Source organism: Aspergillus brunneoviolaceus (assembly GCF_003184695.1).
Source record: "Aspergillus brunneoviolaceus CBS 621.78 unplaced genomic scaffold BO95scaffold_37, whole genome shotgun sequence".
In the NCBI taxonomy this organism is placed as follows: domain Eukaryota; kingdom Fungi; phylum Ascomycota; class Eurotiomycetes; order Eurotiales; family Aspergillaceae; genus Aspergillus; species Aspergillus brunneoviolaceus.
In genome coordinates, this window is record NW_020290767.1 from 354,609 (window position 1) to 378,669 (window position 24,061).

A 24,061-nucleotide genomic window follows, 5' to 3' on the forward strand; every position below is an offset into this window, starting at 1 on the left:
GTATGGAATTTGGGGTGAGGTGTGAAGTCTGGTGCAGTAGGAGGTGCCATAGTTCGGTCTATGTATTGGTCTTATTGTCTGCTGTTCCAGTTCCTTGTTCCATTAGAGTATCAGATACGCTCATATATTTACCGTTTTTCTAGATCTATAGCACGACCTAGTAAGTTGGGCTATGCAGGCTATGAACGGTCTGACTCAGCAATGCATGCACAATTTCCCCGCTCGTAGAGGCCCCTTGCCAGTGGCTTGTTTCTTCGGATCGTCTCGGCGATCCGACACTGATATCACGATATAACGTCCTGAACCCTTCATCATGGTTATTCGAACCCTGTCCCAAAATCCGTGGGAAACAAGCACTCGATCCGCCCTGGTGCGCATCTCGACCCACAGCCTATCTATCTCCACCAGCGGCCCCCCGCGTCATCCCGGTAGCCCCGTCGTGCTCTTCTTTACCGGTGGTGGCGCCCCCAGTGCCCTCTACCTGCGCCTGCAACGTCTCCTATCCGTCCGCCATCGGGTCTACTTTCACGATCGAGCCGGCTATGGCGACTCCGAACTCGGGCCAGGGGATACTGGAATTCATTTGGGGACAATGTTGACGGCTCAGACCGCGGCCAGGGAGTTGGGGGAGTTACTTGACGTGATCGGCGTGGCCCCCCCGTATATCCTTTTGAGTCATTCGTATGGGGCCATCTGTGCCAGAGCGTTTGCTGGACTCTTTGACCCCATGCAGCCGTCCGTCGCGGGGATGGTTCTGGCCGAATCTGCGACCGAGCTGATGTTCGAGCTGTTCCAGCCGTCCGTTCCACCGCCAGCATTCACGGCCATCGCTCGCGGAGTGGATATTGAGGCTGTCACGCATGAAAGGGAACGATCACGTCTGACAGATCAAGAGCTGGCATATGTAAAAGCTCAGTTGAAGAAGAGCGCCCGTGGCAGTGCCCTAGAGAACCCCAGGCTGAGTGCTAAGCGGCTGCTCAGGGAACAGCAATTTGCCCGACAAGTGCTTGGGAATGCACCTCTCAGTGTCATTTGCGCGGACTTCACGAAGGACTTTCGATTGATCTTCGAGGCAGGAGTGCGGATGGGAAATGGGACGAGGGCCGAGAGGGAGGAATGTACACGGTTCTTTGAGCAGGCGCAGATGTTCAATGATGAGCTTCGGGCGGGTCAACTCAGGCTGTCGGGCTGCAATCGTTTTCGAAAGGTCCTAGAGGAGGGCCACAGTCTCCCTATAACGCAACCGGAGATCTTGGTGGAGGAAGTACAGTGGGTGGTGGACCATTTGAAAAGGAGAGTACCAGGACATTGAAGGAGATGGCAAGCTGTGTTTCTTGTTTGACGTAGACTCTATGCACTACACTCATTATGTGAGATGTTTTACCTATATTACTAATGAAACATTCCTTCGGGGTGCTGTTCCCACTCAGCCAGTCTACAGCCAAGGTAAGGCCTCACAGCTTGGCTTTCACTGGATCCACCTCGTTGCGCTTCTTCACAATCAGAGGATCTTTCGGGGTGTGAGGGAATTTGGGGAGGTTCTTGACATCCACCCCAAGGGTGGCAGCCATACTCTCCGGCGTCAACAAGGTGGCAGCATTCCGGTAGCCCACGTCTTGCGGCATGGGCTGATCGAAGAAGATCAAGAAGTGAATTTTACCATCTCCCACTGCCTCAATCTGATGCGGGTAGGCCACAGGGATGTAGTACACATCACCGGGCTTCAGGATATAAGTATCGACCGACCCGTCGGGGTCCATGACCGACATGCGCCCTGTACCCTCAGCCACGTATCCCATCTCGGCCGTCGACGGATGCCAGTGCGGCTCCCGCATACCGTCCTCCTCCACTCGCAGAGAATACATGGACATGTTGGGCAGGGCGGGCCAGAACTGACTCTTGGCTGTTCGTGCGGTGCCGAAATCATGGGAGGTGGGTGGCGTCATGCCTTCGACGTCGAACTTATGGCGGTTGGGCAGGAGAGCAGTGCGAGGCAGATCGACCTCTCCCTGCCGGCGAACCATATACTTGGTCTGCGTATCCCTGGCGATGTTCTTCCAGTCAGACGCGTGGTGGCCGTAGGTGTTGCCCAGGACCGTATCGCTCATCGCCCCCAGGGAGGCGGCGAGGGAGAAATCCGTCGGGCGCTCGTGGCGAAAACAGATAATCAGCTCTGCTTCACCTTCGCCGATGTTCTCGATGTGATGCAGAGAGCCGGATTCCACGAAAAACATCTCTCCCCGGTTCAGGGTGAACACGGAGAATTCGTTACCGCTGTCGAGGATGGAGATGAGAACCTTGCCGTGCAAGCAGTAGGCCAGTTCGTTGGCATTGGCGTGCCAGTGGGGCTCGCGGATCGCATTGCGCCCCAGACGTAGACGCTTGATGGACAGGTTCTTGAGGATGGGGAGATCTTCGGCAGTGATGGCTTGGATGGAGCCCAGCTCGGAGTGGTAATGCGGCTTCTTGTGCAGGAGAGAGGCCACGTGGGGCGAGTTATGGGACATCGTTACTATTTAAACTTGTGTAGAGGATGAGATAGAGAGTGGATTTTGATGGTCTGTTGAGCGACTCCAGAACCGACAGATTAATTGCTTTATATGCTGAGGAGCCGTACACTGACGACAGATTGATGGCATCATGTTGGTGACAGCCATGCGGATTGAAAGGAGTCTTTGAAGTGTGCCTTGGGTCAAGATTGCACAAGCCTGGTGTTCGGCTAAGGCTAATGCGTCAGCTTGGTCAAGCTTCCCAGTTGAGTCTGCCAGTAATCTTGGTTTGATCTCCATTCCAGACTGGCGAGTGGATCAGGGGAGTGGGGCCTGTGCCTTGTAGGGCTGAAAACCCCGGTTTTCCGAGTGGACCAAAATCCCTCTCTCAGCCCTCCTTGTAGGGCTTCCGTGCTTCCGGATTACAGGCTTTCCACGAGAATGACATAACCCAAGACCCTGCCCCCTCCCTTCGTAGCGTACAGAATACGTCATAGGCTTCCTAAGAAACTGTTCGAGCGCAGTCGGTCTTTCGGTCGCAGGATCAGCTCTCCGGGAACAGGCTAGATCCCTCTCAAGCAACTTCGCTGCCTACCCTGCGTCCAATGGTCATCTCTCGCCAGATCCAAGCTTTTAGACTGATACTTTGACAAAAAGACGTAGTAGCCAGTTCCTTGGGGACATTCTTCCGGTTTGGCGTGATATCCGGAGGGCGGGAAAGCCGGGGCGCATCATATATTGCGCAACGCAACTGAGATGGCACAAGTAACTGTGCGCATCTGATCATGAATAATAACACACGGGAAAGATAAAAAATCTTTATTCTCTCTATGGTACAATCCCACGTGAGAAGAGCATCGGAACTGTTTTTTACCCTGAAACTGCACCGAACCTGAATTCATTGGCCAGTACAGGACTGGGTTGGTCCTTTATGTAACTTAGTTAACTACCTACTAACCATTTCATGCTGACTCACTCACAAGATATGCTTGATCACACACAATTTCATACCATTACTAAGCAGTCAATGATGCGAATAGCAGATCTACAGACCGTCCATGTAGTTCAAAACAGGGGCTTAGTAACCATCGAAGAGGATGCAACCGCGAGAGAAAGTGAGGATATGGCCTGACTCACAAGTATCAAATTCTTATCACTGCTTCAACCCCATGATCACACCGCATGACACAACCGCCCATCCACCGACTCGACCCAGTACTCACTCCCAACTGCCGTGCGAGCGTAGAAAAAATGATCGGGGTCGTACTTGAGCTTGATAGCGGCTAGTTGTGCGTAGTTGCTTCCATAAAATGTGGATTGCCAGTTGGGCTGGTCGATGTCAGCCTCGTTGAGATAGGCGCCACTTCCTGGGGTCAGCTCCTCAAGCAAGGGGAGGAGGGTGCTGGTGATTAATCCTCGGCTCATCCGGTTCGCAGTGCGGTTGTGGTAGTCAAACGGCCTGAGTGATGAGTCAGATGTGCCTCAACCCGATTATGGTCTTGCAGTGAACCAAGGACTTACATGGCAATGACAATGGAGATAGCTGTGTCGCGCCAGGCCGGATTAACCGCGTTATCCGGGACGGGGGTGCGGGAGACGTTCAATGACACCCCAGACACGACAGCTCCATGTTCGGTGATAGTTTGGAGAGCATGAAACAGCTTGCTGAGACTCCTGTCTACCGTCGACCGTGGAATCAAGCGCCCGCCGATCTGGTACTCGGTTACGTTGCTAGACCGGTTCATTTCCCTGTAACTCTCGTAGAAGGTGGTGTATTCATGGATGGTATAGTTGAAGCTCATTTGATACCGAACCAGGAGTTCCAAGGTAGGCTGTAGCCAGGTCTGCAAGAGTGCCTGTGTGCCACCAGGGACTGTGACGGGGGATACTACGAATGTCCTGTTGGTTAGTTCCCAGATGGCCACGCCGCCAATGTCGGTCAGCGGTTGAATTCCCGCCACAAAGATCTGTACCACTTCCCAGAACCGTGGTGAGAATTGGGGATCGATCGAAAAGGTCAAGTTGGCAGTCGCGGTGCGGAGCTCGGGATAGACCTTGCTGGTCATCGAGATCACGACCCCGTACGTGCCGCCACCACCGCCGCTCAGTGCCCAGTACAGGTCTGGATTCTGCGTCGGCGTGGCGGTTATAACCTCATCGGCAGCGGTAACAACATCCCAGGCCAGCACCTGATCGGCTGCCAACCCAAGCCAGGAGGCTAATTGACCGTGACCCCCTCCTTGATAGTATCCTCCCGCCACTCCCACGGTTTCACAGTTTCCTACCACTAGCACATTGCTCTGAGCATGCGCCGCCGCCATTGCTTCAATACCCTGCAGTCCAGGCCCAACCTTGATCGCCCGACCGCGGTAGTGCGGGGAGGTATAGTCTGAAAACTCGATATCCTTCATATGATGAGTCCAGAGTGCGACCGCCCCTACTCCGGAAGATTTCCCCAAGTAATCGTGACCATTGTTGCGTATCACGAGTCGGATATTGTGCTGTTTGGTGAATTGAATAGTCTGCTGGTAATCCCGGACACTGGTCGCCTTGACTGAGTAGCGCACCAGGGGCCCAATCTGGCAAGGGGTGCGTGCATCCAGGAACGGCTCGCAGGAGAAGTTTCCAACCCAAGGTGCCATCGGAGAGGCGCTGTCGCGAGTATGTGTGCTCGGGTAGCTCCACACAGAGCGCAGCTCTTCACAGGCCCCGGGGTCATACGTGGTGAAAGCATTATTCAGATGGGACACGCTGGGTAAAGGCACGGTGGCGATGAGCTTGCCTCCCAAGCTGACGTTGAATGCATCTCATTCTTGTTCGGTCGGCCAGCAGCTGTCGCCAGGAAAGTATTTACAATGAATAGAAGGAAGTGTGGATAGGAGCTCAGGGGTAGACGCAGGGGTGGAAAGTAGGGCTGCGAGAACTCCGCTGACCACAGACCCCCAGAACAAGAGATGGCCTTGCAACCATGCTGCGGGCCAAGAGATCTTCCTGACCAAAATGGGTTCCGACGCAGGGCTCATTGTCCTCGTTTATGTATCTTTTCTAGTGTTCGCTCGGTGTCTCGCTCGGCCTGGTAGCAATTGAAAACCTTTCCGACTACAACAGCTCGCGATGCCTACTCTTTCGTGCTTGAACCAAACTTACCACTGCTAATTGGATTCATTGGGTTTCAATCTGGCACGTCCATCATAGAGTAATTCAGATGCAACGTTAGACCAACACAGCCCTTCCTAGGTGGTTGTACCTAACTACAAGCCCTTGAGTATGTCTGCGGCTCTCTCCGCCACCGCGTACACTGTTGTCATCGGGTTCGCATGGGGCATCAGAGGAAAGACACTGGCATCTACCACCCGAAGATTTGTGGTACCGTAGACAGTCAGCGTAGAATAGACCGCTCCCCCCTTTTCGAGCGGTAGCATGGCGACGGATCCGCAGGCATGGTGCGTTGTGAGTGCGTTCTCCCGCACTGCGGCTTTGGTGATCTCCAAACTGGCCTCGGTGGGAGCCACACCACGGTCGAAGAACTTGTGTAAGGGAGGAGCAATAGGAAGGCGCTGCACCACCTGCCAATGACGAGCCATAAGCTCCAAGTTCAACGGGTGCGAAAAGAACTGCGGGTCAATGCTGGGTTTTGCATGGGGATCCGCAGAGGCGATGTGCGTGTGACCGACAGACAGAGGAAAACACGGGATCAGACCGAGCAATGCCACTGGCCCAGGCATTGTGCTCAGGAATATGCAGGCTGAAGCTTCATCTAGATTAGCTAGGATTGACTCAATGGCCTGCGTGCGCCCCGAAGTTGCTGATCTCTCGGACGATAGGAACTGGTCCAGAAGACGCAGATCCTCCTGGTTGTCGAGTCGCACAAAGGCGAGGGCTTGAAATCCTGGGTTCAGATCCTCTGTTTCAGGAATGCGGGACAGTGGACAGGGAACCATTGCCATCAGATGGTTTTGCACATTGGCTCCCACGCCCCGATTGCTGATCAAGACTGGGATTTTGTGGGCCCCAGTACAGCTGGGTCCCCCACCCCTGACAGCTCCAGTAGTTTGGGGGTCTGGAAGACTCCCGCTGCAAGCACTACCTCTCGACTCGCCCGAACAAGCTCCAGATCTGGGTTATCAGCAATTTCAACCAAGGCCCCGGCTGCTCGATGCCGGTCCCCGACAGCTGGCGAGTCAAACACAATGCGATGGACCGTTGCCGCCGTCAGAATAGTCAGGTTCGGGCGTTGCGCTGCCACTGCGCCATACGCAACATCTGCGCTGCTTCGCTGGACGCAATTAGGATCGATAGTCGCAGTGTACGGTCTAGTGCCAACGGTCGGCTTTTCGAGGACCAGTTTACTGGCATGAGCATACCCCTGGTCACTGAAGGCACGATTCCAGGCTTGAATGAGAGGCTGGTTTCCCTCCTGCGCTAGGGCCGGAGAGGACAATTGAATCGGGCCCGGTCCGTTAAAAGAGCGCTGGAGATAGACAGACAAAGTCTGCCAGTTCCAACCGGGTTTCCCCATCTGTTCCCAGGCATTCAGCCCCGCAGCGGATGGAGGGACAAATGCCAGGTCATTGATGGCTGATGAACCGCCCAGGACATGTCCGGCCGGATGTTCTTGGGAGCGTCCATTCAGTCCCTCCTGGGACACTATCTTGAACTGCCAGTCGAGCTCCGAGCCCGACAAACTTGGCCAGGCCATGGGGTCTGTGATACGAGGGTCTTTTGCTCGGTCGGGACCACTTTCCAACACCAAAACCGACACCGTGGGGTCCTCCGAGAGGAGATTCGCCACCACTAGGCCTGATGTGCCCCCACCGACAATGATGTAGTCGGCCGTCTTGAGAGGAGGGGAATGGGAATCCATGGGGATTTTGCGAGGGGTAGTGAATCGGTGTGATTTGATGGGTGGTGCAAGCAAGGGTAAAGCAAGTGAGCAGTACAGTACAATGGTTTAGGGCAAAGCAGCCTTCCGCCGCCACATTCTTATATTGTACACTCTACGGAGTAGTTTCAATCCCACCCAACATTCCCCTAGCGCGATGAGTGGCCGGACCAAGAAGCCCACAATGGTAGTAAATACAGCGTCACCAACCACAAACACCACAAGCGCCAAGCTAAGGCATCCGCCGCAGCCGATCGTTGAGAAAACAGCTGCAGCCCTACGCAGACTGCCATTCCTAAGGGCGCAAACAACCCCCATGGTGGGAGTTTCCAAAACGGAACGCAGACGAGACTCCAGGCCAAGGTGAACAATGCAATGAGCCGCCGTGAGACCGTGTCACCCAGCCATAAGGGCATCGACAAGCGACCACGGGAACGATCACCTTGTTGATCCTTCAAATCCTGGATCTGCATGGTGGTCCGAATCACTCCACTGATGATGGCAACCCAGATGTACCCCTGCAAGTCGAGGGCACAGCCACCCAGAGCAATGAAGAGAGACGCGCGATTGAACAACCCATAGGCAATGGCAATCAACGCGTCACGCAGGAGCCCGTCTCCGCCCTTGAGATCGTTGTAGAGCCAGGTGATCAGCAGGATCAGGCAACTTTTCTGGCCCACTCCCAACCAATAGTTTAGTGTCAGAGTGAGGGGAATGGCGGCTAACAACAGCTGCCGGGTTTGGTCCCCGGTGATGCGCCCTGTGGGGATAGGGCGCCACGGCTTGTTGATTTTGTCTTCTTGCACTGACTCGGGTAATCGCTGGTTGGCCAGATCAAAAATGAACACCGTGACCCAGTTGAATCGAATGATGAAGGGTAGTCGGAATAGAAGCATGACTTTGAGGCTTGTAGGAGAGGTGCGGCTCGCCAGAACGACCCCCGCCAGGCCAGCCAACACGCCAAATATCGTGTTTGGAAGCACAAAGGTAGGAACGTTGCTTTCAGTGAAGCACCAGACCAGTGATGGTACGTTTCCCGCGTGGAGCCGCGGTTGCTGAGCCTTTGACTGTGTTGCATACATCGGGATAGTGGATAGTTAATAGTCTGACCTCCATGGGGTACCGGGTTGCGCAAAGAAGTATTTATTCAATAGATACAGCCCATCTCTACGAGCATTTGCCAACAATCGGAGGTGTACAATCCATGTCTGACATTTCAATTCTATCGCTCGCATTACAGCAATCATGGCCGTCAGTTCGCGCGGTGTTGAGCTTGCCATCTGGATCGCCGTCTTCACCCTTCTCACCACTCTCATCCTTGGTCTTCGATTCTGGGCCATTGCCATTACCCGGCGTTCCCTTCTCGCGCACGATTGACTCGTCACTATTGCCTACTCCAGTACCTGTTGCATGGCCGGTGTCTGCTGGTGGGCCATTACCAATCAACTGGGTGCTCATACCACTACCCTCTCAGCTTACGAACTGGGAGTTCAGTACCAGCTCATTGTCGCCAGTAGTGTGACCTGGCTAATGGGCACTGTCTGTTGCAAACTCTCAATTCTATCCCGGTATGCCTCGCTGTTTCCTTCGCGCGGCCTTACTCGGATGCTCTGGACAGCCGCCGCCTGCGTCGTGGCCTACTTCGTGGCTTTCCTACCCATCTTTCTCACTCAGTGCCATCCTGTGTCTTTTGGCTGAAACCACGTCAAGAAAGGATACTGTCGTTCCCTATACATCCAGGAGATCTTGTCCATATCAATCAACATGATTATCGACACAGGCATCGCGCTGCTCCCCATTCCTGCACTGTGGAAGCTCAAGATGGCCACTCGCAACAAGCTCACCATCACCATCATGTTTGGTCTTGGGTTGATGTAAGCACCCGCCCCGGTTTGTATTCAAAATCCAACTAACACTCCTCCTAGCGTAGTTGCTGTCATGGCTTTGCGCCTTCGCATTACCCTGGATCCAACGACCAACCTCGACTTTGTCTACGGACTGTATCCTGTCGCTCTCGTGAGCTTCTTGGAGCTTTGGCTCAGTATGATAATTGTTTGTTTACCTGTACTAGCCCCCCTGTATCGTCGTTACATTGAGCCCTATTTGTATTGCATTCTTGGCTCCTCGGGGAATGCAGAAGCACCCTTGGAAGCACCGCTGCGGGAAGGTCAACACACCTTTGGGAGTGAGCCGGTGCATCGTCGTCCCAAACACAATGATGCAATGATGCTCGATTGCTCTTTGGACGTCGACGAGGACGGCGAGTTGCGGTCTTTGGTGACAAAGCCTCCGGCTACGTCTCGAGTTGTCGAGCATGCATGATTTTTGGTACCAGGAGGAGGGGGTACCGACCGTCCTAGAGTAGTAAACATCCACATAATTCACTAAACAACATTATCAAGCGCTAAAATACACAGATCACGCTATCTTGACACATCAGCCACGTAGGCAGCACCTTACCTTGCTCCCGATTGGATCTTCTTCCGTGGTTCGAATTGCAATCGCAAACGCCCAGGATTGGAGGTGAATTGATCTCTCATGTCGTTTAACACCTGGTCCCCGTTCTCACCCGGGGGGAACCGGATAATATACTTGTCCACTAACCGCGCTCTCACAAGGCGTAAAACATCCAGGCCAAGAGACTTGCCTAAGCAGCTATGATGGCCTAGATTATCGCGTGTTCAGTATTAGTATTTGTTGCATATTGTCCTTGCAGGCGATAGTAAGTAGCGCGTTGACGTACCAGTTCCGAACGGAGCGTAAGCCGCTTTGTTGCGTACCATCTCCGGTCTTTCCAACCACCTCTCGGGGAGGAATTTCTCTGTGGACACAAAACAGTCCTCCCCTACAGTCACAGGTCAGTCAACTGCGATTGCTACTGGGATGCAATAAGACTGTGTTCGTACGACGAGAGATATTCCACCGTGGGGCGACGATAGTGGTGAATTGGGGGATATACACCCCCCCGATGACGAGGCTGTCCGCCGCGGTCTTCCGGTTGCCCCCGGTGGGCAATGCAGGATAGAGACGCAACGCCTCAGTAATCACTGCTTCTAGATAAGAGCAATTCCGAAGCAGGGTGCGAGGATCGGAGAGATCGACCCCACGGGTCTCCTGGTAGATGCGTGCGGCGTGGGTAGGGTTCCGTCCAAGCTCGCAGAAGATCCCCACGAGAACAACAACAGTTGGCTCACTACCAGCGACAACCGCTAGAATGTTGTCGCCAGTCAACCAAGTTGGGTGGTTCAAATTGGTGCGGGCATCTTCCATTAGATCGTGGGCCACGTCGGGGACGCGATGCGGGTCTTGGGGCAGCTGGTTTATATCGTCGTCAGTGGGAAAGAATCGTAAACATGGAACAAGTGCCCGATAAGCAAGGGGTGACTGACCTTCATTCGCTGGCGCATCTGCAATTCGGACCAAGCAAGCATCTCAAACCAATCTCTCAAAAGCCACACGCGGGGAAACAGCTTGAACGCAATGTGAATAAACCACGGTATCGGACTAAAGGGCCCGAGCAGGGACAGAGCGCGCTGTAACAAGACAACAATATGATGCCATCGCTGGCTATGTAGCATATGAAATGATTTATTGAACACAAAGTCACCCATCGCGTCAAAGCCAAACCAGTAGAAAAGGTCTGTGACTTCAGATACCCTTGCCTTCTTGGGCATCGCCAGCAACACACGCTTCCAATTGCTCGATATGAGCTCGAAACTTGGCTTCGTATTGCTCTAGAGCTAGGTTTTACTGGTCAGTCCGGATCGTAGGCATACTACATTCCAGCGACTACTTACCTTTGGCTGAGAGTCCTTGGTTCCACTGATGACGGCGGCTGGCATGCGTGCCTTTGTCACGAGCAGTGACGAGAGCCATCTGAGGATGCAAGATGTCGTACCATTCCGCCTTGATGCAGCTGCTTCGCGGCCCATCTATCGCCGTGAAGACCTCGGGGTGGAATACTGTGAGCTCGCTCGGTCCTAAAAGGTCAGCGTCTCCATAGATTTCGCACGGCTGGTGCCATACCAGTGCGCACGAAGTCACCATATTGGTTGCGTAGATTCTGCAACATCAAATAGTTCCGGGAATGTCGAGCCTTCCATACATGCCATAGCTTGCTCACTTGCGCAAGACGAGGCCCGGGAAAGCCGCAAAGCCGATGGAAGAACAACCAATAAGCGATTATGCTGCTGGTTAGTGTCGTCAGATAACTTGCAATCAGCAGAAACGCCATCTCGAATCGATGGGTTGGTCTGACCAACATCCAGGAGAGGCAGACGATACCCCCAAACGCACACAGATGAGCCACTGCCACGGTGGGAGCCTGTAGATGCCATTCTCCTTTGATAAACAACCCATGGTGAAGAAGTAATCCACTAAGCGCCCCTAACATGACAGCATGTTTGCGATGGTCATCTTGGAACAAGCTCAAGTTGATAGAATCCATTTTTGCGCAACCAGTATGGTTCCACTCACGGTGTTGCTGCCGAAGTTAGAATCTATCAGGACTACTTCATTCAATATAGCATTTTCATATCCCCCTCAAAGGATGTTCGAGCCCCTAATTCTAAGGTCATACAGTGAGATCTGGTCCTTGGTAATTGCAAATCATGTCCATGCACTGATTGTGACAAGTGTCCCATCGTTTGCTGTGGTAATCTTGTCTTCTTTTTTTTTCTTTATTTTGTTTTATTTTTATTTTATTTTACTCAATTTCTTTTTTTACAGCATTACGCAGGTCGACGTGTGATTTCAAAAAGCAAACAAAGCAGCAAAGGAACAGAACCCCTGCGAGCAACTGCAGTAGGATATCCCTGCGATCGAGCAGATAGTATGCAACTCAAGTTTGCTTTCAGTCTCTCTCTTTTATTTGTCCTGTACAGGTGCCCCGCGTGGGGGTTTTGCTAGGTTGTTATTTCCCATAACAATTATATAAATCACCTCCGCCAGATTCTCGATTGCCTCATGATCGTCCAAGTCCTTCCCCTCGGCTACTGCTTTCTATCCCCTTTGCCAAAACTATCTCCCGGTAGACTTCTCTCACTGCCAGACGATGAGACCACCACTTCCCTCTGTGACGCCAACGTGGCACAATGATACCTACCCGGCCATCGCGCCTACACGGCCAGAGCTGAGCATGACCGGCAAGACAGTGATCATCACTGGTGCGGTGAGCAAATCCGCCCTCTCTGCTATATCCCTCCTCCTAGTATTTACTGTCATGACGCTACAAACTAGGGCAGTGGTATTGGTCGAGCCACAGCATGCGCGTTTGCGAAGGCCGGCGCCAGCTCCATCGTTCTCATCGGTCGCAATGAATCCAAGTTACGGGAGACTGAGCAAAATCTCCTGGGATTTCAAGTCAAGGTTGTTGTTCATTCCATCGACGTGACTGATGAGGGTCGTGTGAAAGAGATTGCCAGTGGGTTAGACCCATGGGATGTTCTCATTCTTGGCGCAGCCTTCCTCGCCACCCCGTCATCCATCGCCGAGTCTTCCACCGAGAGTTGGTGACAAAGCTTCGAAGTCAGTTTATCTTGTCAGGTGAGAGTTATTTCTGACGTCGTTTGCAGACCAATGTCAAAGGAACGATGGTGCCGGCTAAGTGCTTTCTCCCCAGGGCTAGTCCAGGCGCTGCCATCATTCCCGTCGCTGCTGCCACTGTGTTGCCGCCCACCATAGTCCCGGGACTATCGGCCTATCTCAGCCCCAAGCTGGCCTTGATCAAGATGATGGAGTACCTGGCAGCGGAGAACCCATCGCTGTTTGTGGCCACTCTTCATCCTGGTATGGTAGAAACCGAGATCTTCCACAAGAGCGGCGGCCAGGCAGATCAGTTGCCAATAAACACTGGTACGTTGTATGTGCTCCATGTCATCATTCGGGGCTAACGCATCTTCAGTGAATTTGCCAGCCGAATTTACTGTTTGGCTTGCTAGTTCAGAGGCCTCTTTCCTCCGGGGTTGACAAGCCTGGGCCAACTGGGATGTGGACGAGCTGAAAGCCAAGGCACAGGAAATTGAGTCCGGAATTGAGCTCACAGCAGGTATTTATGGCTGGCCCTTTCCGTACTTGTAGCCCGACCAACGGTGGTGTCAACCCAATAAGGGTGGGACCATCTATTGGGTGACGAAGCGATAGCGTCCCTGCTTGTGCTCCGAGATATATAGCCGCATCTAGACCTTAGGTTGAAGCTACTAAAGGTAAACCCCTTTAGGAGCCTTACATAGTCCACTTATGAGAAGAAGAAGGAACAGTCAAACATCGAGAGAGTACCACGGTATTATGCCAAATTCTAATCGTGGGCCTGGAGTCTCCACTCACCACAGTAGCAGACCAGAGCGCACTTGTTGTTGATGAGAGGACACAGTCAGTCAGCAGGGAGCGAGTCACGTGGGACGTACGACGTTACTTGGAGCCGTGGTTTGCAGTGTTTGTTTGTCTGTCCCCGACCGAGCCGCGCAGAACAAAAGACAAACACCACCAGCACCACCACAACAACCAAAACAATGTTCGTCCATCTCGCCATTCTCTCCTCCACTCTTCCATCTGTGTCTCCGCAATATTATATTTGTGATTGTCTTCGACTATAATCACTCTAGTCAGCCATGGAGGTACAGAGTGCTCAATAAAAGCTAGCCCATCTTGGACTATGCAGTCAACCTGCCCGCAATGGCTCTCGCACTCCCGCCAACCCCCGTGCCAAATCCAACACCGAGTATTCCGTACTCATTGGACACCTGATAATTCGTTGAGCTGTACTAAAGCCCTTGGCAACCTTGAAAACCAACAACCAACTGCAGAGGTCAATTACTTAGGTACCAACAACTCTCTTTCCTAATCTCCCATGAACCGTCCGGCATCCCTCATAGAAGCCCAGACAGAGTACCTAGCTTCTAGATCTGCCTTGAATTTTGTGCGGATGACTCACGCAGGTCCAGAGGGACGGTAAAAGCTGGCGGCAGCCTGTGTCTTGCGTCTATCTATTCCCGAGAGATAGCTTCCGATAATGTAGGTAAATAGCAAGCCTCAAGGGCGATGTCCCTATACGAACCTGCGAACACAGTCTGCAGACAACCATCAAGAGTAGCTGGGTGCAGACTAATATGGTGAACGGTATTTGAGCCTCCACGGCTACGATCAACGAACCACAGATGAAAAAAGAAAACCACGCATCATAATTTCTCTAGGCTGATATCATCCCTTCTGGCCGCGTGCCCAGTGGAATCTTCGAGGTACACAAGGCCAAACCACCGATCACGAGTAGTGCCTACACCGACACTTACCGCACCGGACAATGCACTCCTTGGCATCAATAGCGCACCAGAACTCCGCACCACATTTGGGGTTCCTGCAGAACGATGTGTTGGTCAGGACTGTCAAGCACTGCTCCATGCGTCTATAATGTGACTGAACTCTCTCATGTTCACGCTCTGCCGCCCGACGCTCGAAATCTTTGCTGGATAAATCGGACTTCAGCTGGTCATTTTCATTCAACAGTCCTGAATTCTTTCCCAGCACCCATGCAGCACTTTCCCGGCAAACCCATAGATGGGCTCGATTGAAATGAAGTCTTCTAGGTGGATGACAGAAGCTAGTTCTTTAGCAGTCACTTCAGCCAAGATGTCAAGCAGGCCTTCATTTGCTGTACAGCTTATGGCCAGCTGGATCGCGGTGGGAAGACTTGCAACCCAGGATTTGTCAGCATTGGAGCTCTCATGCAGGTGTTTGATCTTCTGATTTGCCGCGGTCATAAGACCATCGACCTGATAATAATCACCAATGGCCTTAACACGAATATGGTCAAGCAGAAGTGTGGCCGTATCTGGGCTCGAAGACAATGATTCAAGATCGGAAGGAGTCTGCGAAACGCCTACGGCATTATCACTCGTTGAGAGGCTTCCATACCCGCCGGTGTAGAGTTACTCAACTAGCGCCGTCACCGCCCTGGGCTGAAAGTTGTCTATGTTGATGATAGCAGTTTGGGATTCCTGGATAAGGTCCGGCTCGTTAGCCTAGTATCGCTATCACTCCCCCGGTAGCAGAATAAGTACTTCGAAGTTCCCCTCGACAGCTGCTTTGATCGACGGAGACTGGAGACAGACAATCGCCTTGTGGACATTCAAGCTCTGTCCATTGCAGACAAACCGAAGGTCACTGAATCCTCCCGAACTCATGATCCGAGTCAAGGTACTTTGCAGATCCAGGCTATGGTTGCCGACTGTGTAAGCCATTTGCTATGGTAAGAAGGAGTCAATACCGTCAAAACGTGTGTTTGTGGAGTGTGTGTGTGGAGAGAGAGAGAGAGAGAGAGAGAGAGAGAGAGAGAGAGTGTGTGTGTGTGTGTGGAATAGTAGACCAAACGAACTTTCAAGGGGGTCCCTGATTACTGAATTATAAATAGAGGGGTATCAGTCTGATTTGGAGTGCAGGTCCGACAGTTGAAGAAAGAAATTCGTTACAAATCTCATAAGCTGGACATGATCATATCTTACCCTGAATACATACGGTAAGCAAAGAGCCATACTAGTACTGTATTAGATGCTCCTAGATGTCGCCAGTGTTTATCACTATTACTCGGTGGTGTTCACGGGCTGCTTGTGCCTCTGGTAATTGTGCTCCAGTTACTTCCTCAGGGCTTTCTCTCCATGTCCAAGAAATGTAACCCAAGTTCTGCCTCTTTAATAATCTTGTTCGTGCCAGATTCGTTCTCAAGAGCCAATCTCAGAAAAACACAATCTAACTGGGTCTTATAGCTTTTATCCAGGAGCTATCGTTGGCGCCGTCTTCGATGATGCGTCCGTCAGCCTTGACGAACAGGGCACAGGCACGGATTGCCCCGCAGTGCCTTAGCTCTACCGAGCCGACGAATAAGCTATGCCAGTATTATGGGCAGCAATCCTTTCAAAGTATGATATAATCCCGGACATCCTTTCTCAGTGCGGTACTCTCATTCGGAATTTTCTTATATATTACCCCCAATCACCCCACCGGCTTGCAGCAGTATGAAGTATTCTTATTTGAGATCTCCACACCCAACCACCGCGTAGCTATCCTTATTACCCATTCCCGAAAATGCCCACGAACAACCCTCGATACAGTATTATCATCATCGGCGCCAGTCTTTTCAGGCATCAACCTCCTCTACAGTCTCTGTAAACTAGGATACAGCTGTTGGATCTACGAGTCGGGCACCGATCTCGGCGGCGTGTGGCACTGGAATACTTACCCAGGTTGCCGGGTCGATACACTGGGCTTCATCTACCAACTATCTATTCCGGAGATCTCGGAGACATGGTCATTCACCGAGAAGTATCTCTCTGCCGAGACGACTGTGACTGGGGCCTGGTATGATGTTAGTGCGGAAGGGAAGAGAAATTGGAGGATTGAAACTTGCGACGGACGAGTCATGCGCTCGCAATTCTTCATCTCGTGTGTCGGCTTTGCCGCAGAACCATTTGTCCCCGAGTTTCAGGGCCTTGAGACGTTCAAAGTAGAGGTGTGCCATTCGGTGTTTTGGCCAAAAGCTGGGATCGATGTGAAGGGGAAGAAGGTTGCCGTAATTGGGACAGGGGCGTCAGGCGTGCAGATTGTATAGTCCTGGGCTAAGCAAGCAGAATCGCTGGTGGTGTTTCAGCGGACGCCGAACCTGGCTCTTCCTATGAGGCAGCACACTTACTCCACCGCGGGGCTTAATGCGCTTGAGGAGGACGCACGACTCATCTTCATGCAGCGAGAAAAGACATTCAGCGGGTATCTGGATCAGCCGAGTCCGCAGGCAACCTTTGACGTCCTATTGGACAAACGCGAGGCGCTTGATGAGTAGCTATACAACCGAGGGGGGTTCGCGTTTCTGCCCAAAGGGTATAGTTACCTGCTGACGAACGAAAAGGCGAACCGAGAGGCTTATGAATTTCGGGCGAAGAGGATGCGAGCGAGAATAACCGACCTTTTAAGGAGAGATATCCTGGCCCCTCTCGAGCCGCCACACCCGATCGGTGCCAAGAGGTCGTGTTTCGAGTAAGACTATTACGAGATTTTTAATAGGACAAATGTGGAGTTGGTTAACGTGCGCGACGCCAGTCACGGTATTTCGGCTATCAGGCCCAAGGGGATAGAAACCGAAGACGGTGGATTTTATCCTGTCGACGCAAGTGCCTTTGCGACGAACCTTGACTGTTTTACTGGTAGCCTAACCCGCATTGCTGCGCTTCGCAACACTTCCGGTACATCGCTCGCAGACGAGTGAGGTAATAACGGCGCCAGCGTATTCCTGGGCATGACCCGTAAGGGGTATTTTAATATGTTCTTGTGTTATGCTGTGCATGGTCCAACAGCACTGAGCAACGGCCCGGCTTTAATTGAGATGCAGCCCCAGTGGATTGTCGACGCGATTGGGGCAAACATCCCGGGTAGGAAGCGGGAGATGTTGGCTTTCCCGGGAGGGCTGCCATTATACGAGGATCTGTGTCGCAAGGCTCTGCAGAACTGGGATGGGTTTATAATTCAATAAGGGCTGCTGTGAACCGGGCGTGCCGAGAATGAAAAGTATCTTTGCCTTTGTTGTGGAAGGGCAGATCATATTTACGCCTGTTCGGAACGAATACGTTCTCGCTGGTTCATGGCCGGTGACGCGGCCTAATCAATGACCGGATGGCGAGAAAGCCGGTTACGGACAGTCACTTAACGAGGGCCAGGCCGGGGAAGATTTATGTTTCCACCTTATTTCCTTCTTGGCGTAGATTTGACAAATACGACCCATCCTGTTGAAGGCTTATCCAGACTCTGGGCTTGGCTGTACAGACGTTCCGCGTTAAACCCACTTCTCTTAAATACTGATCGATCAAGCACCAGCCAAGTTCGAGAATACATGGTGCTGACTTCGCAGGTTACACGGGAACAGTAAAGGTTTGTGGTGATGTGGTGGGTCGCTGGTGAGCCCGGCTTTGCTTGACAGCATGAAAAGGTATTTCGGAACTGTTTGCAGTGATTTATTCTCCACGTGCCGGTTGTGGATTTCTTGCAGCACAGTGAGCCCGTCATCACCCGTATCGGATATTCCTACGGAGCATATATCACCATGTCGTCCTTCTGTCTGCTAATCCTAGTTTATCAATATTATTCCAGTTGGAGTGTGTGGGACTCGGTGGCCAGCAGAAGTACAGCAGTTTTGATCAGAACCGGAATCAGCTTTAGCTTTGCATTTCGTAATGTGATAATTAGACGGGGATATGCCGGGGGGATGCCACCGACTTGTGCCTCCTGACCAAGACTACTCACCAGAGATATTGAGAGGCCACAGGGGTCGGCGGCATGTTCTTACATAGATGAAAGACGCCATCACCAGAGTGAAGAATGTACCGGCAGGTACCTGGGGCTGATGTCGAGCTGACAGTGGTTGAGGCAATCTCGGAAGCGCACGTTGTCTGCTCGATTGTGGATCCGAGACTAGGTAGTCACAACTCAGTACTGTCCGTCAACTAGACTGGCTCCTTCGGTTATCTCCCGCCGCACTATACGAAGGTGGATGATCTACAATCGACATTCTGGCAGCAAAGCAATCGGACTGAGACATTGAGAATTCCAGGGGGAGGGGTGTGTTCGTGTCAGGGTGCATTGGTGCTTGTTTCGCGCCTCGTGTCAGCGGATTCGGGGTTCTTGGCACCCCAAACACCCAATCACCGGGGGTGGAAATCCAAGAAGGATCAGCACGGCAATTGGCGAGGTCGTATTCATATCGGGAAGTTCTCTGACCTTTCGAACCTCATCTTTGCTGCCTTCGGTCTTCCCTCGTCATCGGCTACTGGCCTGCGCCAACCCTATAAATGGGGGCTCAGAAGTTGACATGAAGAAGCGAAACTATCTTATTCACAGGCCTCCTCCGCTGGTTATTTGTCGCTGCAGCTATGGCCACCGCCTCTCTCTTGTCTTTGTTTCTCCTCGCAGCCGGCTGCTGGGCGCTCCCATCGCAAGGAACGCCAGCGTGTCACGCGGTCGATATCCCCATCACTGTGCAGGAACCGCGGTTCATTATTAACACCACAATCAGCAACGATTGGGATGCAGCATCATTGGTCTTTAATCTGACCCGACGCGACTCTGGCTCATCCGCCGACCCTATTCCGATCTCTGGGTCTACAGCCAGCCCCGTGGAGAGCAATTATACCATTGGAGGCACGCTCTGCGGCACCGGCGCGACGATTCTGGTTCTCACTCATGGTATCATCGAGTCCAAAGCGTACGTATCATACCCAATGAAAAGGGGTGAAGTGCAGTAACAAATGTCTGTGCAGGTACTGGGACCCTACTTTCCCCGGGTCTGACCCATACAACTTCGTCAAGGCCGCAGTCGCCGCCGGGTATTCGGTGCTGAACTACGATCGCATCGGCGTCGGTTCGTCATCCCGGGTTGACGGTCTGTTTGATGCTCAGTTCCAAGTGGAGACAGCAGTCCTGAACAGTCTGGTGGACTATGCTCGCCGACTGCCGCACGTCAGCAAGGTCGGGCTTGTCGGTCACAGCTACGGAAGCTATCTGGCAGCCGCATCGGCCGCCTCAGTCGCCGTGGACGCCCTCGTGCTGACCGGCTTCAGCAGCGCCTTCGACTATTTTGGGTATTTCTTGGCCGGGTCGCATCTGCGCCAGGCGCGTACCTTGTCGCCCTCTCGGTGGGGCACGCTGGATTCGGCCTACTTGACGGCCGGTGACCAATATGCCGTGGCCTACTACGGTTTCGCTGCTCCCCATTTCGACCCGCAGGTGGCGCAGTGGGCAGCGACGGTGGAGGGAGAGCCCTTCGCAGTGGGGGAGCTCCCTTCACTGCTGGCCTCCCCAATTCAATACTCCCGCATTACTGCCCCCGTCTACCTCGTTCAGGGCCAGTTCGATCTGTCCTCCTGTGGCGGCAATTGTAGGGGACAGTTGGAAAACAGTCCGGCCACATTCAACAATTCGCGGGTGGTAAACTGGGTGGATGATCTTCCTGCCGGGTGAGTCTCTTGCACAGTCTTGAGATATGGTTGTCTCGTACTAACCCTAACCCTCCCCAGACACAACCTCAACCTTCACACGGTCGCACCCCAGGCCTTCCAGTTAATATTCAAATTCCTTCAAGCACAGGGATTATGAGGCTTGCTAGGAACGGTCCAGGCATATAGAGACAAACATAATATGCCATGTAGGTGAGCCTTGAAAGCGACGTGGGAGTCGGGGAACGAAGAACTGTATATGCCATGGAACACCCCACGCGGTGTATCTTCAGTGTCTATCTGGTTTTGCATGCATCACTTGTCCAGATTGCTCTATCTGCCGTCCATGAGAGTAACCCTGAACCATCGCCACGGCATTTCTCAAAAGCACCCCGCCCCCTCTCGGAATCTCTAGTTTCGTCCGTGATTTGTTTATTTGTTCATGTTCAAGAGCCGTAACTCCTGTTCTGAGCGACGCGGATTTGATTTGGCTGCAAAACGATTAAACGAAGGGGCGGCGACACTATAGCTTGCACCTAATTATGCTTCGGCGGACTGGCACTATGAGAGTAGTACCGACATCTGAAACGAAGGACAAGCATTTAAGACCATCAGTTCTAACAATTCTACACATACATATTCTCATCTAATGTACTCATGCGACATATTCCGGATTCTCCTGGCCGTGGCTAACAGAGATGAAAAACGACCCTTTACGCACCCAAAGTGACGCGCTGGTGGCTTTCATCTCCCTAGTCACCAGTCACAGGATGGCTACGCCGTTAACTTCAAGCCGCTCCGTCATTCCCAGCAAAGTCTCTGTCGGAATCGCCGCGATCGTCATTAGTGAGGGCGGAATGCTACGATGGTAGACTATACATGTAGGTAGAGGCTGGAAATAGTATTCATTTGGCAGAAGATAGATATGTTGACTAGGCGCTTGGTGGCATGTTCTGGTACGTCCACAGCCATAGCGAGATAGAACAGTTCCCTGGGTAAGTCCAGCCGACTCCAGCGGCAAATCCCCTACAAGTCGCAGCTTATCCCGGAGGGGACATTCAGGCACTTGGAGCTGACCTTGCCGCCCGTGACACTCACGCTGGACCAGCTCCAGTCCGAGCAGGCGCCACTACCGCACGCAATGTAAACCTCGGTGCAATCGTCGTCCGCACAAGTGCCAATCACGTTCTCGAGGGTGAAATCCGTGATGGGGACGCCAGTGGTTGGGGTCTTAGAGGTATCATCGTAGTTCTGCTCGATGACAATACCGTAGTCTGTGGCATCCGAGAAAGCTATCTCATGATAGGTGATGTCGCTAATGGAGCCAGTGTCTCCGTAGATGGCCTTGATACGGATAGCTGAAGGGCCGATTAGCACGGGGCCCGTAGTCTGGAATGCCAGGGGAAGTACCTTGCTGAGACTTGAGAACATTGACATCGTAGAAGGTGACGTTCTTCACCGTGTTATCATCCCGACCGCCGACAGAGCCAATGGACAGCCCATGGCCACCGGAGCACACACTGGCACTGAAGTAGATGTTCTACAGGATGGTTAGGATTGGGTCTCTTCAGCAATTGGGGTCGAGTTTACCTCGCCAGAATTGATGGCAACACAGTCATCCTGGTTGTAGACCTTGGCTCCCGTGATTGTGATGTCGGTGCTCTCTCCAATGTCGAAACCATCGGTGTTAGCAGCAAGATCATCCGTATCACCATCGGTGTTGTCAATGGTGATGTCTGTCAAAGTCAGATCGGTCGCACCATCGATACTGAAGACCTGCACCGGGGAGTTCTCGATATAGATGCTCTTGATCGTCGAGGAAGTCAAGTCGTGGGCCGCAAAGAATTTGGGCTTAGTCTTGCCACCGTTGCCTCCCTCTCCATCCCACCAGCGGCTGCCATCGCCGTTCAAAACGGCACCACTTGCGCCCTCGACCGTGATATCGGTTCCGGATACGGAGACGAGCGGGCCCTCCCATTCTTCGTACCCGAAGGTGGTCTCGCCTTCGAAGATGACCTAATCGACTCCATTAGCGCAACCCTTGGCACTTTACGTCGGGCAATACCTACGTGAGTTCCGTCGTTGAGGTCCTTCAAGTCCAGGGTGGTACCGGAGGGGACAGCCAGGGCGGACAGGTAGATGGTGGAGCAGGCCGTCTTGGACTTGCTCACTTTGGACGCTCCCTCAGAGCCTGAGAAGGTGCAAGTGGTGGCTCGCTTGTGGAGGAGGCTGGCGTCCGGCGCTTCAGTCACCATCGGATGAGCCGGTTCCGCGGGGGCTGCCTGGACGGCCACTGCTGCCAGCAGTCCGCAGGCCAATGTAAGCTGACGAACCATTTTTGTTGGTAGGAAAGAATAAAGAATGACAGAGGGTGAGCAGGTGTAAAGAGAGTTTATGAGGGAGAGTGAATGTTGGTGGATAGATAGGTACAAGGCGTCGGTATGACTTTACCTTTATACTCTTTTGGACAGCCCACCAGCTCCGACAGCTAATCTCGCTTCGGGGATGGAGGGATGTCCCCGTGGCGGAACCAGGTTCGTCCTGGAACAGCCGCACCGTTTGTGGTGCCGGATTTCGCTGCCTGATGGGGAATAGTCACAGTCTCCACTACATGGGGAGTTACCAGGAGTCCGCTATACTCGGGACCACGCCCAGGTCTTCTGCGTGCGCACGGTTATATTGACGGCATTTATGAGTGGGGGCTCAATATGACAGCAATTGCCGAGCGAAGCCGGTCATCAACAAGTGCCAAAGATAAGCTGAACCGGCCAAGGCTGCCAAGTTCGGACGCAAATGCTTAGAATAGTCCGGTGGAGCTCCGAGAATGCTTGGTCGGGGAGAAGTGGAGATGACCAGGATCACCGCCCAGGGGAAATCCGAACCTCCAGCTGTTTCAGCCACACTCGAGCCGAGTTGCTGCACCAATCCACCAATCATCGCATCAGATAACCCCATCTCCTCAAAGCTCCTTGCTACCAGAAGGTCACCTATAGAGCACTTGTCTATACTTGTTACTACCGAGGTCCGCATTATTAACCCTGTCGGGCGGGCGGGCGTGGTTGTTGCTCTTCCCTTTCAGGAACGGAATCTTACCCCTTACCACTTCGGTACCGCTCCGATACCTTCACAACACGCCCTTGTCCAATGCAGGATATACAGGGCATTCGACATGAATTATACACAAAATGAGCTTGGTTATTCTAGTTCCTTGGCAGATTTTGCCTCGCAAACTGGCCAACAGTTTGAGGAATTCTCCTATTGATGGGTTTTGACGTCCGAATACAAGAGCCGGCTGTGATCGGGTCAAAGCGCGGTAATTCACTGTAGTCAGTCGCGCTGCACAGTTACGCTAAACTCCGAAGAATACTGCTCGTATTGAGGACTTACTGGAAATAAGAATAAATTATTGAGCAAGAGTTGAGCGGAATTCATGCTTGCTCAGATTGATCCACGGTGGGGAGATACCGGTATTTTGCCGAGGTTTGATCATAAAATATCACTTATTCCAGGTATTGGTGCTGAGAAAAGCTCTGCTGTTGAACAAGACATGTTTCTAATAAGGGCGAGCCAAGAGATATACGCTATTCCTGTTTGCCTCTTAACTTGCTTATTTATAGTGTATTAAAAATAAGAGGTTTACATTAGGGTTTACATTAGGGTTTACATTAGGGTTTACATTAGGGTTTACATTAGGGTTTACATTAGGGTTTACATTAGGGTTT

General features: G+C 52.5%; 12 protein-coding genes across 12 annotated transcripts; 5 read left to right on the top strand and 7 right to left on the bottom strand.

Annotated features, from left to right (window-relative positions):
• Nucleotides 1-276: 276 nt before the first annotated feature.
• Nucleotides 277-1,373, top strand: BO95DRAFT_443295 (alpha/beta fold hydrolase). The gene has a single exon (XM_025586635.1). The coding sequence runs from the start codon at nt 314-316 to the stop codon at nt 1,310-1,312; it is 999 nt and encodes a 332-aa protein (XP_025441894.1). The 5' UTR covers nt 277-313; the 3' UTR covers nt 1,313-1,373.
• Nucleotides 1,374-1,454: 81 nt separating this feature from the next.
• Nucleotides 1,455-2,557, bottom strand: BO95DRAFT_497332 (cupin domain-containing protein; the record flags this gene model as incomplete). The annotated part of the gene is made up of 1 exon (XM_025590883.1): nt 1,455-2,557. The coding sequence occupies exon 1, from the start codon at nt 2,505-2,507 to the stop codon at nt 1,455-1,457; it is 1,053 nt and encodes a 350-aa protein (XP_025441895.1). The 5' UTR covers nt 2,508-2,557.
• Nucleotides 2,558-3,662: 1,105 nt separating this feature from the next.
• BO95DRAFT_453576 (FAD binding domain protein) lies at nt 3,663-5,459 on the bottom strand (the record flags this gene model as incomplete). The annotated part of the gene is made up of 3 exons (XM_025588223.1): nt 3,663-3,948; nt 4,011-5,295; nt 5,423-5,459. The coding sequence occupies 3 exons, from the start codon at nt 5,457-5,459 to the stop codon at nt 3,663-3,665; spliced, it is 1,608 nt and encodes a 535-aa protein (XP_025441896.1).
• Nucleotides 5,460-5,740: 281 nt separating this feature from the next.
• Nucleotides 5,741-7,353, bottom strand: BO95DRAFT_453577 (GMC family oxidoreductase; the record flags this gene model as incomplete). The annotated part of the gene is made up of 2 exons (XM_025588224.1): nt 5,741-6,473; nt 6,530-7,353. The coding sequence occupies 2 exons, from the start codon at nt 7,351-7,353 to the stop codon at nt 5,741-5,743; spliced, it is 1,557 nt and encodes a 518-aa protein (XP_025441897.1).
• A 167-nt stretch (nt 7,354-7,520) lies between these two features.
• BO95DRAFT_453578 (UbiA family prenyltransferase) lies at nt 7,521-8,453 on the bottom strand (the record flags this gene model as incomplete). Its single annotated transcript, XM_025588225.1, has 1 exon — nt 7,521-8,453. One exon carries the CDS (start codon nt 8,451-8,453, stop codon nt 7,521-7,523), a length of 933 nt encoding a protein of 310 aa, XP_025441898.1.
• Nucleotides 8,454-8,616: 163 nt separating this feature from the next.
• BO95DRAFT_464180 (uncharacterized protein) lies at nt 8,617-9,693 on the top strand (the record flags this gene model as incomplete). The annotated part of the gene is made up of 4 exons (XM_025589039.1): nt 8,617-8,725; nt 8,846-9,015; nt 9,082-9,245; nt 9,297-9,693. The coding sequence occupies 4 exons, from the start codon at nt 8,617-8,619 to the stop codon at nt 9,691-9,693; spliced, it is 840 nt and encodes a 279-aa protein (XP_025441899.1).
• Nucleotides 9,694-9,827: 134 nt separating this feature from the next.
• On the bottom strand, nt 9,828-11,764 carry BO95DRAFT_453580 (cytochrome P450; the record flags this gene model as incomplete). The annotated part of the gene is made up of 7 exons (XM_025588226.1): nt 9,828-10,036; nt 10,115-10,216; nt 10,278-10,686; nt 10,761-11,028; nt 11,060-11,111; nt 11,169-11,351; nt 11,398-11,764. The coding sequence occupies 7 exons, from the start codon at nt 11,762-11,764 to the stop codon at nt 9,828-9,830; spliced, it is 1,590 nt and encodes a 529-aa protein (XP_025441900.1).
• Nucleotides 11,765-12,424: 660 nt separating this feature from the next.
• BO95DRAFT_497334 (SDR family NAD(P)-dependent oxidoreductase) lies at nt 12,425-13,338 on the top strand (the record flags this gene model as incomplete). The annotated part of the gene is made up of 4 exons (XM_025590884.1): nt 12,425-12,541; nt 12,610-12,881; nt 12,992-13,224; nt 13,274-13,338. 4 exons carry the CDS (start codon nt 12,425-12,427, stop codon nt 13,336-13,338), a joined length of 687 nt encoding a protein of 228 aa, XP_025441901.1.
• A 1,099-nt stretch (nt 13,339-14,437) lies between these two features.
• On the bottom strand, nt 14,438-15,560 carry BO95DRAFT_497341 (uncharacterized protein). The gene is made up of 2 exons (XM_025590885.1): nt 15,426-15,560; nt 14,438-15,362 (listed from the first exon to the last, which is right to left on the bottom strand). The coding sequence occupies exon 2, from the start codon at nt 15,123-15,125 to the stop codon at nt 14,865-14,867; it is 261 nt and encodes an 86-aa protein (XP_025441902.1). The 5' UTR covers nt 15,126-15,362; nt 15,426-15,560; the 3' UTR covers nt 14,438-14,864.
• Nucleotides 15,561-16,248: 688 nt separating this feature from the next.
• Nucleotides 16,249-17,884, top strand: BO95DRAFT_497348 (flavin-containing monooxygenase; the record flags this gene model as incomplete). Its single annotated transcript, XM_025590886.1, has 6 exons — nt 16,249-16,315; nt 16,422-16,963; nt 17,009-17,161; nt 17,198-17,391; nt 17,419-17,616; nt 17,638-17,884. 6 exons carry the CDS (start codon nt 16,249-16,251, stop codon nt 17,882-17,884), a joined length of 1,401 nt encoding a protein of 466 aa, XP_025441903.1.
• Nucleotides 17,885-19,153: 1,269 nt separating this feature from the next.
• Nucleotides 19,154-20,712, top strand: BO95DRAFT_497355 (alpha/beta fold hydrolase). The gene is made up of 3 exons (XM_025590887.1): nt 19,154-19,609; nt 19,665-20,360; nt 20,421-20,712. The coding sequence occupies exons 1-3, from the start codon at nt 19,278-19,280 to the stop codon at nt 20,497-20,499; spliced, it is 1,107 nt and encodes a 368-aa protein (XP_025441904.1). The 5' UTR covers nt 19,154-19,277; the 3' UTR covers nt 20,500-20,712.
• A 415-nt stretch (nt 20,713-21,127) lies between these two features.
• On the bottom strand, nt 21,128-22,709 carry BO95DRAFT_497358 (glycoside hydrolase family 28 protein; the record flags this gene model as incomplete). Its single annotated transcript, XM_025590888.1, has 5 exons — nt 22,409-22,709; nt 21,930-22,355; nt 21,750-21,879; nt 21,438-21,697; nt 21,128-21,199 (listed from the first exon to the last, which is right to left on the bottom strand). Exons 1-5 carry the CDS (start codon nt 22,673-22,675, stop codon nt 21,128-21,130), a joined length of 1,155 nt encoding a protein of 384 aa, XP_025441905.1. The 5' UTR covers nt 22,676-22,709.
• Nucleotides 22,710-24,061: the final 1,352 nt, after the last annotated feature.